We start from the raw sequence: 17332 nt of genomic DNA, 5'->3' as shown, positions 1-17332 counted from the left end.
ATTTCAAGCCAACAGACAGAAATGGATACCTTTCGATCCAGAAAGCTATCCCTAGAGGTCAATTTATGAGACTGCGGAGGAACTGCAGTAATTTAAACGATTATGTAACTCAATCGCATCTAGTGGCTGAAAGGTTTATTGAGAAAGGTTATGATAATATAGAGATACAGAGAGAAATTATGGAAGTGGGGAGAATAGAGAGGAGGGCTTTGTTAGGACAAGGCCCAAGGAATTTAAAGGGACCTCAACAGATGGACTGTCTACCATTTATCACCGATTATTCCATCCAATATAGGCAGGTAGAACATATAATTAGAAAACATTGGCCTATACTGAAGGTGGATGCAACACTTAAAGAGAATCTGTATTGTTAAAATCGCACAAAAGTAAACATACCAGTGCGTTAGGGGACATCTCCTATTACCCTCTGTCACAATTTCACCGCTCCCCGCCGCATTAAAAGTAGTCAAAAACTGTTTTAAAAAGTTTGTTTATAAACAAACAAAATGGCCACCAAAACAGGAAGTAGGTTGATGTACAGCATGTCCACACATAGAAAATACATCCATACACAAGCAGGCTGTATACAGCCTTACTTCTGAATCTCAAGAGATCACTTGTGTGTGTTTACCTTCTGTCCCCAGCTTCTCTCATGCACTGAACATTACAGGCTTCCTGCAGACAGCTCTGCCTATGTCGTTAATTCCTTAGTATGTGACAGACCAGCTCCTTTCACAGCCTCCAGAGGAGGATTTTTATCCAGCTCTCTTCTATCACTGATAAGATAGCAGAGAAGCTGCTGGCTTATGTAAATAAACCACACACTGGAGTGTGCATAGAGGAACAGTTCAACACTGAAGAACTTGGCAGCCTTCCAGACACAGGCCGACAAGTCTGACAGGGGAAAGATACATTGATTTATTACAGAGATGGTTATAGTAGAAAGAGCTGCAGCAAGCCAGATCACATTAGAATAGGTTTAGGAACTTGTAGGATGGTAGAAAAAACGTTGTAATTTTTGTTACAGAGTCACTTTAAGAGAATCCTGCCAGAAGATCCACGATTTATTTATAGAAGGGCAAAAAATCTGAAAAGCTCTGTGGCCCCAAGCTGCGTAAACCCACCAAAGATAGTACTCCCGTTTTGGCAGAAAGACGGTTTTTTCCCATGTAGGGACTGTGTGGGATGTAGGGCAGCAACTCCAATAAAAAGTAAAGAAGTGGTTTCAACATCAAGAGGAATAACATATAAAATAAAACAGAATATAACCTGCAATACAAAAGGAGTCGTATACATGGTGTGGTGCCCATGCAATATACAGTATAGTGGGAGAACAACCAGACAACTTAAAGCAAGAATCGGAGAACATATAGGGAATATTAGAAGAGAATTTACAGGTCATAGTGTTTCTGACCATTACAGGACACATCATAACTCCGACTCTAGGTCTCTAGTTTTTTGGACTGGAAAAGGCAAACTACTCTTGGATAGGATGCAACAAGACAAAAGATATATCAAAATGTGAAACCAAATGGATATATAACATGGGAACCCTAAAACCAAAGGGACATAACATTGAACTAGATCTTAACGGTTTTATAGCAAATAGTTAGGTATAGTGGTGTATCTCATGAAGGTCTTTTAATTTGTAATCTTTAATTTTTAATAGTATTTATGCTAGTCCAAAGGATTTGTTGGTTTATAAAATTTGCGACCGTAAAAATTATGTGATTCATTGCAAATCCTTATGTTTGAAACAAGATGGAATGATTTGGTAATAATTCTTAATTCTAATAATTTGCTACTAGATTTATTTTAAAATAAGGAACGTGTAGTATACATTTTTAGCCACAAGATGGCATAAGATATAGGAAAATGAATATGTGGCAATGGACTGTGAAAGTAATTAACAACTTTCGTATTATTGTATTGGTAATATCTGTTAGTTTGATGTAGTTAACATTTTAAGAATGTTCTGTAAATGCAATACTGAGATGTAATTTTATGTGAAACGGGCTCTCAATCCGAATCTAGGAACCAAGCTGGAACGCATGGCTCCTTCCTTAATCTATACGTGGCGGAGTGACATCAATGAGGCGGAGTCTCACCGCCCGTACTATGATACTTACGCAAGCCCGCCCTCAGTAGGGCGGACGCGACGTAATGTACGCATGACGCATTGTTTTAAATTTACCTGGTGTCCAATGGCTAGCCACGCCCCTGATGAGTCACGCGGAATGACGAAACGCGTAGGGTGGAGCCGGAGGATAACCAGGAAGAACACTAGGACGCGAGAGCGGGCAGCCAGGCGGCAGAGAAACGGCGCAATCTTCAGGCCTACCCAGGAGGCACGGGGGAGAGCCCGTTATTATTCTAAACGCTGCAATACTTGTATTCTTGTGAGTATTTTTAACACAATAATTTTGTTAACTTTTACGGAGTTACGCTATGGGATCTCATTTATACTTATAAGGTACACTGAGGAACTTCAATCTGCAAAGGAGTAAGTCTGGAAAAGAGGACCATCCATCTGAAGTGACGGACACCTGACAGCAGGAGAGTTCGAATAAGGATCATACCAGAACCTACTTTGACCAGTCTCATAGTGGTCATCTTGGACGGGTGAGTGCGGTCCCTTAAGGGGCATCCAGCTATTTTTCATCTAATACCTGAGGTGGAGCGCTACCTAATATTTGAAAGTTGTGAAGAAGGGTTTGGCTATACCCAATTAGAGGCGCAGACACACGAGAACTTTTTCTATTAATACAATCTATCCCACTAGAAGGGATTTGGACCATATTGACATTGAGTTTGCAGCGCCGTTTAAGATATATAGGTGCCATAAATAACAGGAAGTACAGCGTGTATCAGCGGCTATGCAGAGGATACCAGCGGCAAGTGATCGGCTATTGGAACAGCAGGGAGGTGAGTTGCTCTATACAAGGCTTCCCGCTGCAGTAACTCTGCAGGGTAGGGGGGAGCACGGAGGGCGGCCCCGAGGAGAGGAAGGGAAGGAGAAGTTGCCCACCCTCCCCACAGTCACGGTTCCCCCCATCCATTATGGCGCGCCCCCCTCAGAGCTCAGGGTGACCTGCACACTCCTAGAAATGGCGCTGGAACTAGTCCATTGATTAACATTGGTTCTCCGTGTAAATGCATATTCCTATGCAGAAAACGTGCATGGCAACAGCCAAGTGTGCTCCCAGCCTCATGCAGAGCTAGTGTCAAGAGAGGGTTCACATTTGTGTCATCAGGAAATGCAAACGATTTCTCACATGCAATTTTTCAAACAATAAGTCTTTTTGTCTGCATTATAAATGTGGCCATTTTTTCATGGTAGCGATCATTGTCAGTGAAAAATTGCATGCAGCATGTGATAAAGTAGTCCATGTTGTCAGTTTTTAAAACTCTGAAAAATCACATTGTGAATCAGAGATGCTTCCTAAAATCGTGGAAGGTGCATAGAAATCTAGTATTGACGTTTTTGCATGCAATTTAAGCCTGGTACATACTTTCAATTATAATTGACCAATCACCTACCAATTTTACTACGTTCATGTAGTACGAGGGTCAACAGATACTGAATACTATGAGCAGATTGTGCAGGGGAACCTCATACTACATAGACATGGTAATATTGGTCAGTGATTGCTCAATTATAATTAAAAGTGTGTACAAGGCTTAAGGCCTGATATACGGTGGCTGGATAGTGTGCTGGTTAAGGGCTCTGCCTCTTACAAAGGAGACCTGGGTTCGAATCTCGGCTCTGCCTGTTCAGTAAGCCAGCACCTATTCAGTAAGGAGTTCTTTGGGCGAGACTCCCTAACACTGCTACTGCCTACTGAGTGCGCTCTAGTGGCTGCCTCATAAGCGCTTTGAGTCCGACAGGAGAAAAGCGATATACAAAAAAAAGGAATTGTTATTATATACACTTTCAATTATGATTGGTCAATCACTGATCAAGTTTACCAACTCCATGTGATATGAGGGCTTACCTACATAATTTGCTCATAGTACAGTATTCAATATCTGTTACCCTAAACTTAATGGAGGTGGTAAGAGTGGTCAGTGATTGGCCAATCATAATTGAAAGTGTGTTCTAAAGCTAAGTACACAATTGAGATAAAAGATCTTTGAAAAAGGCACAGACCAATTTTACCCCCCTTCCATGTAGTATGAGAGCATACTCTACACAGTCTATTCTATTGAGCTGAACTCCCCATCACATAAAACGTACACAAAGATGCTGTACACATGCAAAATATCAGTTCCTGCAAAATGCATTCATAGTCTATGATATCTGCAGATCAGATCCACCAGGATGGATCTTCAGATGATTGTCTGATCTGCAGATGAATGTCCATTAAACAAGGTGTGTTTGAGATCTGTAGACATCATAGACTATGAATGCATTTTGCAGGAATTGATCTTTTGCAGATATGGATCTTTTGCATGTGTACAGCAAAATTGGATGTGTGTATGCACTCTAAAAGTGGCCAATCAAATTGCTAGCAAAAAAAAAAAACCTGTTAGAACGATCAGATAATTCTGATCAGATATGATCAAATTGGTTGTAAATAATCTCAGTTGATGGGCACAATCCATTACGATTAGAGAATCAGTAGTCCGATTGGATTTTCTTGTCGGTTATGATCGATAGAAAGCAAAAATTGGTTTGTTGATGGTGTAGTATAGTGTTGGGCGAACAGTGTTCGCCACCGTTCGGGTTCTGCAGAACATCACCCTGTTCGGGTGATGTTCGAGTTCGGCCGAACACCATCAGGTGTTCGGCCAAACCGTTCGGCCGCATGGCCGAACTAAGAGCGCATGGCTGAACGTTCGGCTAGCGCTGTGATTGGCCGAACGGGTCACGTGGTTCGGACCCGAACGCGCTCTGATTGGCCGAACGGTCACGTGGTTCGGGTAAATAAATACCCGAACCACGTCATATCTCCGCCATTTGTCTGTGGGTTTAGCTTTGGGTAGGCAGGCAGGGTAGTTCGCTCTCCAGCCACGCTAGCCAGGGTCCCCCCCAGTCATTGTGTGTCGCTGCTGGGAACAGTAGTACACCGCTCGCTCAGCCACACTATATATAGCATTGTTTACTGCCACTGTGTACCTCGCTCAGCCACACTATATATAGCATTGTGTTTACTGCCACTCTGTGTACACGGCTCAGCCAGACTATATAGCATTGTGTGTACTGCCACTGTGTACCTCGCTCAGCCACGCTATATATAGCATTGTGTGTACTGCCACTCTGTGTACACGGCTCAGCCAGACTATATAGCATTGTGTGTACTGCCACTCTGTGTACACCGCTCAGCCAGACTATATAGCATTGTGTGTACTGCCACTCTGTGTACACCGCTCAGCCAGACTATATAGCATTGTGTGTACTGCCACTCTGTGTACACCGCTCAGCCAGACTATATAGCATTGTTTACTGCCACTCTGTGTACACGGCTCAGCCAGACTATATAGCATTGTTTACTGCCACTCTGTGTACACCGCTCAGCCAGACTATATAGCATTGTGTGTACTGCCACTCTGTGTACACTGCTCAGCCAGACTATATAGCATTGCGTACTCTGCCAGTCAGTGTGTATATTGCTGGGATCAGTAATACTCCACTCACCGCCAACCACTATATGAGCTCACCATGAGTTCCTCAGAGACCTCCGCTGTGAGCAGCACTCCCAACAACAGCAACAGCCAACGCCCCACGCAAGCTATAACATCCACCCCAGCAGCCAGTGGTCAGCAGCAGCCCTCCCCGGAGGAGAACGTTGTGACCATCAGTCCGTCGCCAGAGCGATTAATGAGGGCTGCCATTGAGGAGATGATGGGGCCTGATGTGGAGGAGGAGGTCTGGCTCAGGCCAGCATCCCAAGTTAATGTCGAGGACGATGAGGGGTCTGTGTCTGGGGATGTTGGGGTGGCAGAGGTGGTGGGTGGGTCAGACTCAGTAGAAGAGTTGTATGATGAGGATGATGATCGGGACCATCTGTATGTGCCTCAGAGTCCGACCCCGGAAAACATGTTGTATCGTGTGTTTAGGTACTAAAATCTGCGTTCCCACTTCCCAGTACTGCCCGCAGTGCCCGGGTCCACGGATCCATATAATTTTTTGGGCAGCACTATCAAACTGTGGTACTATGAGTGAGTTGCCATGGTCCTTCTGTGCTGCCTGTCACACTCACCGTCTGTCTGCAGATGGATTGTTCAACACAGCTACGCCATCTGACATGTAGTCCTGGACCTTGACCATCTTCTCCAGGCGATTGGTGTTGGAGGACGTGGAACTGCCCGATTGCTGTTCTGTGGGCTGCTGCATGGGTGTCAGAAAATGTTCCCACTCCAAGGACACTGCCAATACCATTCCCTTATCGGCACTAGCAGCAGCTTGTGTTCTTTGCTGCCCTCCTGGTCCTCCTGGGTTTGCTGAAGTCAGTCTGTCGGCGTACAACTGGCTAGAGAAGGAGGAGGATGTCAATCTCCTCTCTAAAGTCTCCATCCTCAAGGGCCTGCTGGAATTGTTCCATTTTTGACCTGTCTGACACTTTCTTCAATCAGTTTTTTAACATTGTGTTTGTATAAACTGGGTATAAACCCAGTAATTGGTGTTGTCCAGATTCCAGAATAATGAATAATAATGAATAGTGAATAATGCGCGGGCCGCGTTCAATGCAGTCTAGCATGAATTGAGCCATGTGTGCCAGAGAGTCCTGCCAGACTCCTCTGTCTTCATGTTCTTGTAAACGTTGTGATTGTTGTGATGCACCATATTCGTCACCAGCATCACTTTCTTCCTCTTCTGCTGTCCATTCCCGCTAAATTGTGGAAGTCCAACGTGCACCGCTCTGTCCCTCGGCAGTGGGGGCATCCAATTCCTGCTCCAATTCCAGCTGTTCCTCGTCCTGTTCTTTGTCATAGCTGGGACCAGCGTTTCCTGAGGCAGGTTGCCTGATGTTGGTATCATCACGCTGATCGTTTTCATCTTCAGAATCCCCCACTTGCATCATGCCAGCGGTTTCCATCTTCAACATTGATTTCTTCAGTAAACACAGCAGTGGTATTGTAATGCTGACTGTAGAGTTGTCACTGCTCAGTCACGCAACGTGGATTGCTCAAAATTTTGGAGGACTTGGCAGAGATCCAACATGGTGGCCCAATCAGATCCACAGAAGCTTGGTAGCTAGCTGCTGGAATGCGCCTCGGCACTGCGCAAAAGCGTGCTAGCATGTGCAGCGTAGAATTCCAGCGCGTAGGGAGGGACATCACCCAGCGAGCGATGGTGCGCTAGATTAAAGCGCTCCTGCATCTCTTGGTGAGTCCTTCAGAAGCGGTACTGGACTTTTAACAATGTTTTTTTTTTTTCCTTCAACAGAAGATCTGCCACGTTGGAGTGAGGAGGACGCCGCCGACCCCGACACCAAGCTGAACCCCGGCGAACTCCAAGCAGAGGATCTTCAGGAACCCTCAAGGCTTTGAGCAAGCTGAGGAGGATCAGCAGTCCCGACGAGACCTCTCCTCATATGCGACTGAGTGCAGTGGAGCTCCCCAGAACAACCTCTCAGTTGTCACTTTGTCACTGGTCACTTTGTCATTTTGTCACTTTGTCATTTTGTCACTTTGTCATTTTGTCACTTTGACACTGGTCACTTTGTCACTTTTCACTTGGTCACTTGTCACTTGGTCACTTGTCCAGATGATCTCGGTACACCTCCTGCGATTCAAATTCCTGCACACATTGCTCTGGGATTTGGGTGTGATGAATGATGCATCTAACTGGCCACCGGAGGCAATTAAGGCCTTCAAAACATTGAAAGCAGCTTTCTGTTCCGCCCCCATTTTGCGTTATGTTGAGTTGTTGACGTCATGTTCATCCTCGGCCTCGCCTTGCATTTCAGTGCGAGGTGCATTTTCCACAGAAAAAGGTTGTGAATCCGGGCACAACATTTGTGGCTGTTCCATTGACCTTTCACAGGTAGAAGATTGTGGGGGTGGGAATAGCTCCTCCGAATAGCCCATTGTGTCCTGAAAACTACTCATTGCATTGCTTTGCGCACACATTTTTTTGTCCTCATGCAAGGCCTGAGTTGCACCTGAAAGCGTGGCCTTCTCCTCCTGCGCCTCCTCCTGTTCCATCACGTCTGCTGCTGCTGGGTTAGCGTTGACGCCCGGTGCCTGTTTATTGAACCTCTTATCTTTATTACATTTATGACTGCATGGCGGTAAAAAGCATGCTATCCGCACGCTTCTTGTCCTCATGCAAGGCCTGGGTTGTTGTGTCTCAAAAAGCATGGCCTTCTCCTCCTGCGCCTGCTCCTGTTCCATCACGTGTGCTGCTGCTGCTGGGTTAGCGTTACCGGTCCCTTTTCCTGGAACCTCTTCTCTGTATTACATTTATGACTGCATGGCGACAAAAAGCATGTTACCTGTGCAAAGAAACATGACATTTTCCACATTTAAAAGACAGTTTTTCCTTTGAAACTTTACAATCTATTTTCTCAAAAACTATAAGCTCTTTTTCAAATATTTTTTTTCCTCTTGTACCCACTCCCAAGGTGCACATACCCTGCTAATTTGGGGTATGTAGCATGTAAGGAAGCTTTACAAAGCACGAAAGTTCGGGTCCCCATTGACTTCCATTATGTTCGGAGTTCGGCGCGAACACCCGAACATCGCGGCGATGTTCGGCGAACGTTAGCGAACCCGAACATCTAGGTGTTCGCCCAACACTAGTGTAGTAGTGAATGATGTATTACAATACTTCACTTCTGATCAGAATTATCTGATAGCTCAAACGATTTTTCTGTAGAAATTGAATTGTTTGAGCGATCAGACAATTGTGATCAAACTGGCAAAAAATAAACTCCTTTGATGTTCCCATTCGTCTGAGAACAATTCTTAAATTATTTGTTTGACTGCAATTTTGTCGGAAAAATAATTTTTATAATTAGTTGTCATGGGTGGGAAGTACATTTTGGATAGTTGATAAAAAAAAAAAAAAAAATCAATGTATTACATGTTATTTCCAATCACATTTATCCAATTGTTCTAACGATTCTTAGCTAAAAAAAAAAAATTATAACTTTTTCCGATTGCCAAAATTGCCATTGAACAATCTATCCTGTGGGAGCAGTAACCAGACAGCCCACCCAGCCATCTCTCTATGCTCAGGGGGTGGTGACCAGACATTCCACCCATCCAGATCTCTATGTTCCCAGGGTGGTGACCAGACCGCCCATCAATCCATTGCTCTATGCTCCAAGGACAGTAACCAGACAGCCCACCCATCCAGCTCTGTATTGCTTTGAGGACAGTGACCGGACAGCCCACCCATCCAGCTCTCTTTGCTCCGTGGGCAGTGACTGGACAGCCCACCTATCCAGCTCTCTATGCTCCCAGGGCGTTGACCAGACAGCCCACCTATCCAGCTCTCTATGCTCCAAGGGCAGTGACTGGACAGCCCACCTATCCAGCTCTCTATGCTGCCAGGGCGTTGACCAGACAGGTCACTGAGGGTGGTGACCTAGTGTTAAAGACATTGATTACTCATTATTGGTGGTGCAGCTTCTTCTTCTCAGGATTACTTGCGCTTCAAATTTGTTCTAGACCTGAACTAATGAGATTGCCTAGTTATCAACAAAGGTAGAATATCACTTTGTCGCAGGCCATAGCTGAGGTGCCCCATGCAGGGGCCACCTTGCATCGCCACTACTACCCCCTTTGCTCACCTGTAGATCATCAGCCACCACTGTAGCAGTAGCAGCAACTGATTAGCAGCTGCCACTATGGTGGCAGCAGTAACAGCCGCTAATTAGCAGCTGCCACTGTGCCATCAGCAATACCAGCTCCTGATTAGCAGCTGTCACTATGCCAGCAGCAATAACAGCCGCTGATTAGCAGCTGCCACTGTGCCATCAGCAGTACCAGCCACTGATTAGCAGCTGCAACAGTGCTACTAGCACTATGTAGTGTATTGGTTCAAGGAGTAGTCAAGCAACTAGTGCTACTCATAGTACTACTTACCCAGGGCTTTGTCCAACTCTTGGCAGCCGCTATGTCCCTCGCCGCAGCTGGCCCCCATTCCGACGGTGCGTGGAAAACAACCTCTAGGTTGTCCTCTACTGCGATTGTGCAAGCCACACTGTCAATCACCTCCACGTGGTCTGGAACGTACTGGGCAGGTGCAGTAGTTCTGCGCCTGCGCAGTATGTTCCAGACCATGTGGAGGTGATTGACAGCAGCGGTCAAGGAGGCGCAGTAGAGGATGACCTGGAGGTTGTTCTGCGCGCCGTCGGGGAACGGTGGCCATCGGAGCTGCGGCGAGGGACATAGAGGCTGCCAGGGGCTGGAGGAAGCCCCAGGTTAGTACTACTATGGGTAGCATTAGTTGCTCGATGACTCCTTAAAGGGCAATAACTTTAACATGGGAGACAAGGGTTCGAATCCTGGCTAGGGGTCAGTACTTATTCAGTAAGGAGTCCAAGGCAAGACTCGCTAACACTGCAGGGTGGCCTCTTGAGCGTGTCCCAGTGGCTGCAGCTCGAGCACTTTTGAGACTGACAGAAGAAAAGCGCTATACAAATGTCTGTATTATTATGCCTGCATATTGAAAGGGACATATCAACTGCACACAGTATATGGGTTATTTCTGTGGAAATGTTTTATTTGACAAATTGTCACAGGCATACTGTACATAGCGTTTAAAGGGAATGTCTGAAGAAGGAAAAAAGAAAAAAAAACTTCCTCCAGCCCCTGGCAGCCGTCCTGTGCCCTCGCTGCAGCTCAGATCCCAGACAGTGGCCCTGGGGTCCCCTCCAGTGCAGATGCCGACATCTACTGTGCCTGCATGAGAGCTACTCGTCGTTGCGCTGGCGTCATCTGGAGCGTACGGCGCAGTAGCTCTGCACCTGCGCAGAATAATCCAGATGACGTCAGCAGGACTGCGAGCGGCTCTTGCACTTCCTCTGACATTCCCTTCAATTTCGCTAGTTTGCCACCTTCCCCCTCAAGAATGGCAGCGTGGCCCTAGGCCTAAAAAAGTCTGGTCACCCCTTCCTTAGTGGGTACTTACCTCAGGAGGGGGAAGCCTCTGGATCCTAAAGAGGCTTCCCTAGCCCTACCGTTCTGGCCACAAGAACTTGTCTGAGCAGTCTGCACCTCAGCAGTAGAGTGGACCTGATTGGACCACCATTAAACATCGCTGAATCGCACTGGTTGAGGATGGGAAGCCTCATTAGGATCCAGAGGCTTTCTCCTCCCAAGGTTTTTTTTTTAACTCACAGATTCTACTTGAAGTGGAAAGGTTGTCTAGAGTAGACCAAGCAATTGCATCCTAACTGTTATATTCCTGGTGTAGAGCAAAAAAAAAAAAACCACCAATCACGAGTAACTTTTTTTATTTTTATTATGGTTATAAACATACATAGTAGATACACTATACAGTACTATGAATGAAATGCACATACCAGTGATTCATTTGAGGCTGGGCCCATTATTAAGCATGCAACCACACCATCTTGTGGTTTAACTTTGTATTACTGCATAAGCATAGTGTAGCTTACAAATCCGAATCAGTTTTATTTTGCCAATGACACATGCGACAATGATCGTTCGTTGAGAACGACGAACGAACTTTTAATTGATGAAAGAACGACCTAAGTAAAGTTAGTTTTAAAAGGTGTGTAACGATCTGATCGTTAGAACGAACGTTACATCACGTAAAGCAACTATTGCGCCTGCGCATAAAAATGAGAAGTTTCAGGGAGAAATAGTGAAATGCGCATGTCAAGCCTAGTACGAACGACCGTTTCCAACGATGTACTACTTTTGCAAACGATCGTCGTTGGTTAAAATCCACCGAGACAAAACTTTCTTTTGTAGCGATTTGGCTCGTTCGTCGTTTGCCTTAATAGTCGGTGGTTCGTTTTTTGTAACGATCGTCGTTGGTATAGAGTTGGTATAGATCGGGGAACGATCGTTATGAACGACTATAGTCGCATGTGTGTACGCACCTCAAGCATCATTGGGACATACCCAGAATTGGTTTTGGCACATATAGGTCACTTAAAGTTTAAAGGAAACCAGAGATTAATCAATATAAAAGTTTTATACAAACCTGGGGCTTCCTGCAGCCTCCTCCACACCGATCGTTCCCATGCCACCTTCCCCGCCACCTTCTCCCAGCAGAAGACCCATAGGTTTGGTCAATGCATGCCCGGCTGCACACCCCCCCCCCCCCCATCTCGCTCCTGCAGCTGGGAGTTTTCTGAGCTTGCGCATGCCAATTCAGGCCACGGGAGCACCCGCATCAAGATGGGTTGCGAATGCGCAGTGCACCCCGACTGGTCAAGCTAATGGGGCTTCTTCCGGGAGAAGGGGGAACCAGAGGAAGACGGCATGGGAGCGATCGGTACAGAGGGGGCTGAAGGAAGCCCCAGGTATGTATAAAACTTTTATATTGATTAATCTCTGGTTTCCTTTAAGTATTGAGGAAATCACAGAAGCTTCTTGCACTTTATGAACCTGGAGATAAGTCAGTTTCAGTGCATCTTCACTGAAGGCCGGTTCGGGAACTTTTTTTTTTTTAAAACTCCACTTTGTGCAGGAAGCCGATCCTAATGTTAAAAATAGGATCCACCTCTACTGGTTAAAAAAAATGGATCCACTTGTCGCAATGCACTAAGTGGAACAGAGTCTGAACTTGGCACATTTTCCTGGACCGGATGGGAAATTCTATGCAATGAAAGCCTATGAGAATGGACACTGTCCGCTCTCACTAGGCTAGTTGCTGCATCAGCTTCGCACGGTTCGCTCGCTGCTGTGACGTAATACTTGCGTGTTCCCACAGATCACCGCCGCTCGGTCCCTCTATATTCAGCCCAGTAGCTGGTATTAGCATGGGGCTCTCCATTGAGCTGCAAAAGACTAATGGGTATCCTTAGAAAGAGGGAAAATTCTCATTGGTTCATAGTGGACCAATGAAAATTCTCCGTTGCTAGGGAGAGTTGGCCTAATGCAGCCTATGGAGAGCCCCATACTCCTGCTTGCCTCCGGTCTGAATATAGACAGACCGAACGGCGGTGGGATAGTTGAGTGGCAATGCAGATGTGATCGATGCAGGACACATGATCGAAGCAGAGGGTGAAATTTCTGCAAGGGGACGCAAAATGAACAGAACTGTGTCCGTCTTGCATCCGCTCTAGTGTGAAATGGTCCTAAATCCAGTGTGCTGCCTGCAGTTGCTGGAGAGCTATTTTAGCCTCAAAGAGTTTTTGCTTTTTTTTTTTCTTTACAATCCTCTCAAGCTGAAATACAACCTTTTCCTCCAGGATATTCCTCTCGGCCCTTCGTAGGGAGCATTTGCGTAGCAGTTCCAGCTGCATTAGCTGCTTCCACTCCAGTTCCTCAGAGTCTGTATGGATTTCAGTTTGTACGCAGTTCTGTACCTTAACCTCAGCATAGGTTTTGACTTCAGTTTGAACTGCAGATTCTTTTTTTTCCTGGCAAAATACAGTTAGATGCTGTTGCTCTTTCACAAGCCACTTCTGGTCTGCAATCACAGAGAAAGCCAAGTCAGTTATAGGATCTCTTATAAATGGCAAACATGATTTAGTTCAGAATCTGACTAAGGCCTAATTCACATTATCAAAGCAGGAGAACACGTGTTGCTCTGCAGTGGGTTGCTATGTAGTGTGATTCTGGGGTTATTCATACACCACAGAAGAAACTGCAGGAAATAACTCCAATTTGTATTTAAATACACCAGCAGCCTGGAGCTCACAGGTAGCAAGTACAACAAACATGAATAGTCAAATGCAATCATTCAAACCGTTGAGACCGGCATTGCTATTTTACCACAACCTTATTTTTAACGTTACACCGATGGCAGGCAGATGAGGAGGGAAATATTCCATGTGGTTGGTGGGTAAGGGGGTGGGGCACCAGACACATTAAGGGTCCTTTTCCACTTGCAATCGCAAATGTGCTTGCAAAAGCTTATTTTTCCCACTTGCTGCGATTGCGATGTGAATCATTGTGAGTGAAACACAATTGCACCAATAATTGTGCAGCCCGCCAATTGCGATTTGCAGAAAATGAAAACGCGCTAATGGATAAGTGCACGGTGATTTACTTGTAATTCACGGTGCACTCGCGATCAGCAAAATGGCAGCGATTGCTTTTTAAGCAGATTGCGGCTAGTGGAAAAGGTGCTTGTTCACAACACAGTGTACTCGGTACCCTCCCTAGTGCCCACCAAACACAGCGTTTATTTCCCTATTCATGTCATTTGTTGGCTATTGGGGCAAGTCTGCATAGGGCTCCGCATACATATCCAATTTTAAACTGGCCAATTTTAGCACTGCCATGTACTATGAGGGCCAACAGATTTGGAATACTATGAACAGACTCTGTAGGTATGCTCTCATACTACATGGAGGTGGGAAAATTGGCCAGTGAGCTGCACATAAAAATTATAGGTGTGTGTACGGACCTTAAAGGAGGTGGTGGTAAAATAGCTGTGCAAAATTAAAAAGGGCCCTCGGCTAAAAACTCACAGCCAGTAGCTAACACAGCATACCAACATAAACGGGATTATTGGTGCCACATATCCAACACAGGCATGTGGGATAAGACCCTCTGCCGGCGTCGAGGCCAATCTCCTATGCTAATGGGGATGCATCTACATCCTACACATACAATGGGTGTATCCACAACTGGACACGTCTGATATAGGATAAAAAGCCTATAAGCCAGTTTACTAACGTGTCAGATATATGCTTTCACTTCTGCAGCTTCTGAAAATTTAGACATGCAGTTTTCATGTGTTATCTACTGATTATATATTTTAAGTTTATAAGGGTTAGGGTTTCTTAAATATCAATAAAGCCATTCTGATATCTGTTATATCTTGTGAGCCTGTAACCAACCACTTCCGGACCACGCTGATTGAAATGTACGCCCTGTTTAGAACCCCTTAATCCTGCCAGGGTGTAAATTTCATCCATTTCCACCACACGCTTCTGCCACTCTTGCTGCTGCAGCCCCTCGCTCTATCATCAGTATGAGGGCAGAGCTCTCTGAGCTGGTCAGGAGCAGTTTTATTCGTTTCTGACCCCGTGATCACTGTCAGCCAATCACATTGATCACAGGGTCAGGAGCCAATGAAATCGGCTCCTGACCAGCTCAGAGAGCTCTGCCATCATAGGGACAGCAGAGCGATGGGGCTACAGCGATGGGAAAGCAGCGTGAGCAGTGGTAGCGGCGGGTCAGTACGGCGTGAGGTCAGTAAGCCGTTTTTTCAAACCAGAAGTCTCTGGTCCTTAAGGGGCCAAAGACTGCTGGTACCGAAGTGGTCAGGCAAACCAAACCTGACCTGACTTTCAGCCTGCTGCAGGTCTGGTGAGAATTACATGAACAGGTGAGCAACTACTAGAGGAAAAGCAGCAGGACCGTTACCTCACATCTATACATATGGTACAAGTGGCAAGTTTACATTTAGGCCCCTCACACACTGTTTCCCGCGTTATTTTTTCATGCTGCTTCAAGGGCTGTGGAATCAGAGTTGGAGTCTAAACAATTTTGGGGTACCTGGAGTTGGAGGTTTCATAAACTGAGGAGTCGGAGTCTGATGATTTTTGTACCCACTCCACAGCCATACAAGGGCTGTGGAGTAGGATTTGGAGCAATTTTGGGTACCTAGAAGAGTCAGAGTCGATGTTTTTGTAAACTTAGGAGTCGGAATCAGATGATTTTTGTACCGACTCCACAGCCCTGGCTGCTTCCCCACCGCAAGGGCCATGCAGATCTAAGGAGACTTAGATTTGTGTGATGACTGCTAAAGCAAAGGCTGTAGCACATTACTGCATGATCCATGCCTACCACATGATTATGCAGCTGTGATGATCGCTGCTGCAGCAGCTGTTGCTGGAAGTAGTAGTGCTGCAACTCAGGCAGTTCTGATCTATTTCCATGCAAGCTGCATAGCTTTGTCTGTCTTTCCCTGCTGTCAGCTTGTGACTGATTATCATTCACCTGTGTGGGAATCTGACTGTCTGCTCCGATTGGATGACCTCAGTATAAAGATCTGCTTCCTGCAGGGTTTCCTTGGGTTTTCATAGCTTCAGTTAAGCCCGTCTTGCTGTCGCTTTAGCCCCCGATCGTGTTTCTTGTTATAAAGTTACTTTGCTGGTCTTTGCATCATATATTGGTTCATTGCCAATATATATGCATACCAGCACGTTTATTATTTTCCTTGTATTCGTGTTACGTTGATACATCAGTGTCGCTGATATATACGTACACGAACTGTTTATTTCCTGTGTTCAGTTAGTCAGTTTTCCAGCACGTTTTGGTAGTTTGCGCGTACCGTGAGCACCCGTGCTGAGCTAGTTATCCTGTTCCTGGTCCTGTTTGTGGATTGCGTTCATCTCTGCGAAGAGATAACGAATCCTTCTGAATCCAGTTCTGTTACTGTTTGTGGATTGCGTTCATCTCTGCGAAGAGATAGCGAATCCTTCTGAGTCCTGTTCCCTGTATTACTCCAGTCCTAGTCAGCGTTCCTGCTTATGTCATATATCGGTTCATTGCCGATATATACATATGTTAGTCAGACGTTACAAATAGTTTCATTGATAGCTGTAATTGTAATACGCTAGGAAAACATACTTATTGTATATTTATCTGTGTTACGTTCATTTATCTTAATCCTGTTATTTTCTGACTATCCTGTCCTGTCTTTGTGAGGCACGCCATCGCCGCATCGCATTGGCTGCCTCATTCCAGTCTGTCTGGTTTTGGACGCTTGCTGTCGCTAAGTAGCCGCTAGCTAGCAAGCGTTCATTCTGTCTACCTGTCCTGATCTCCTCAGTTCTGGTTTATGCGCTCAGCGCTACTTTGCGCTGAGACGTTATAACGAAAGCATTGTTTGTGGCTGTCAGATCTGCACCGGCTCTGTGCGCCACAATCTCCTATTGGAGTCAGTCCTCCCCTCCACTATACTAGGGATAGCCTGTTTCCTTGTGCTAGTGTGTGTACCTCCTCCACGCCAGCTCATGCGTTGCATGCTGACTGTGGAGAATACACCACCAAGCCTTACAGCAGCAATGCAAGTCAATGGGCTACGCATCATGTGTGCATGACTGAAGGGCATCCCAGGGACTTCCTTCCTACCCAGCAGGGAGTAGCTGGGGAGCAGCTCTAGGCATATGACCCTCCCGCTGCACCGTGGCGCAAGGTCATATAAAGGCTGATTTCTGCGGTGCAATGCAGTGCTTGCACTGCTGTTAGCTATGCAACCAGCCTAAAAGTAATGAAAATG

General features: G+C 45.8%; 1 protein-coding gene across 3 annotated transcripts in view; it reads right to left on the bottom strand.

Moving 5' to 3' along the window:
- Positions 1 to 12483: 12483 nt before the first annotated feature.
- The window catches only part of LOC137521084 (stAR-related lipid transfer protein 9-like), a 94241-nt gene continuing 89392 nt past the window's right edge, over positions 12484 to 17332 (bottom strand). For all 3 annotated transcript variants that reach the window (XM_068239863.1, XM_068239865.1, XM_068239864.1), the window contains one exon: positions 12484 to 13564. In XM_068239863.1, coding sequence (XP_068095964.1) covers positions 13230 to 13564 — 335 coding nt within the window. In that variant the 3' untranslated portion in view covers positions 12484 to 13229. The remainder of the gene's footprint in view (positions 13565 to 17332) is intronic.

This window comes from Hyperolius riggenbachi, chromosome 6, assembly GCF_040937935.1.
Source record: "Hyperolius riggenbachi isolate aHypRig1 chromosome 6, aHypRig1.pri, whole genome shotgun sequence".
NCBI classification, from domain to species: domain Eukaryota; kingdom Metazoa; phylum Chordata; class Amphibia; order Anura; family Hyperoliidae; genus Hyperolius; species Hyperolius riggenbachi.
The sequence above is the reverse complement of the archived record's forward strand: the minus strand, read 5'-3'. Positions and strand labels throughout refer to the sequence as shown.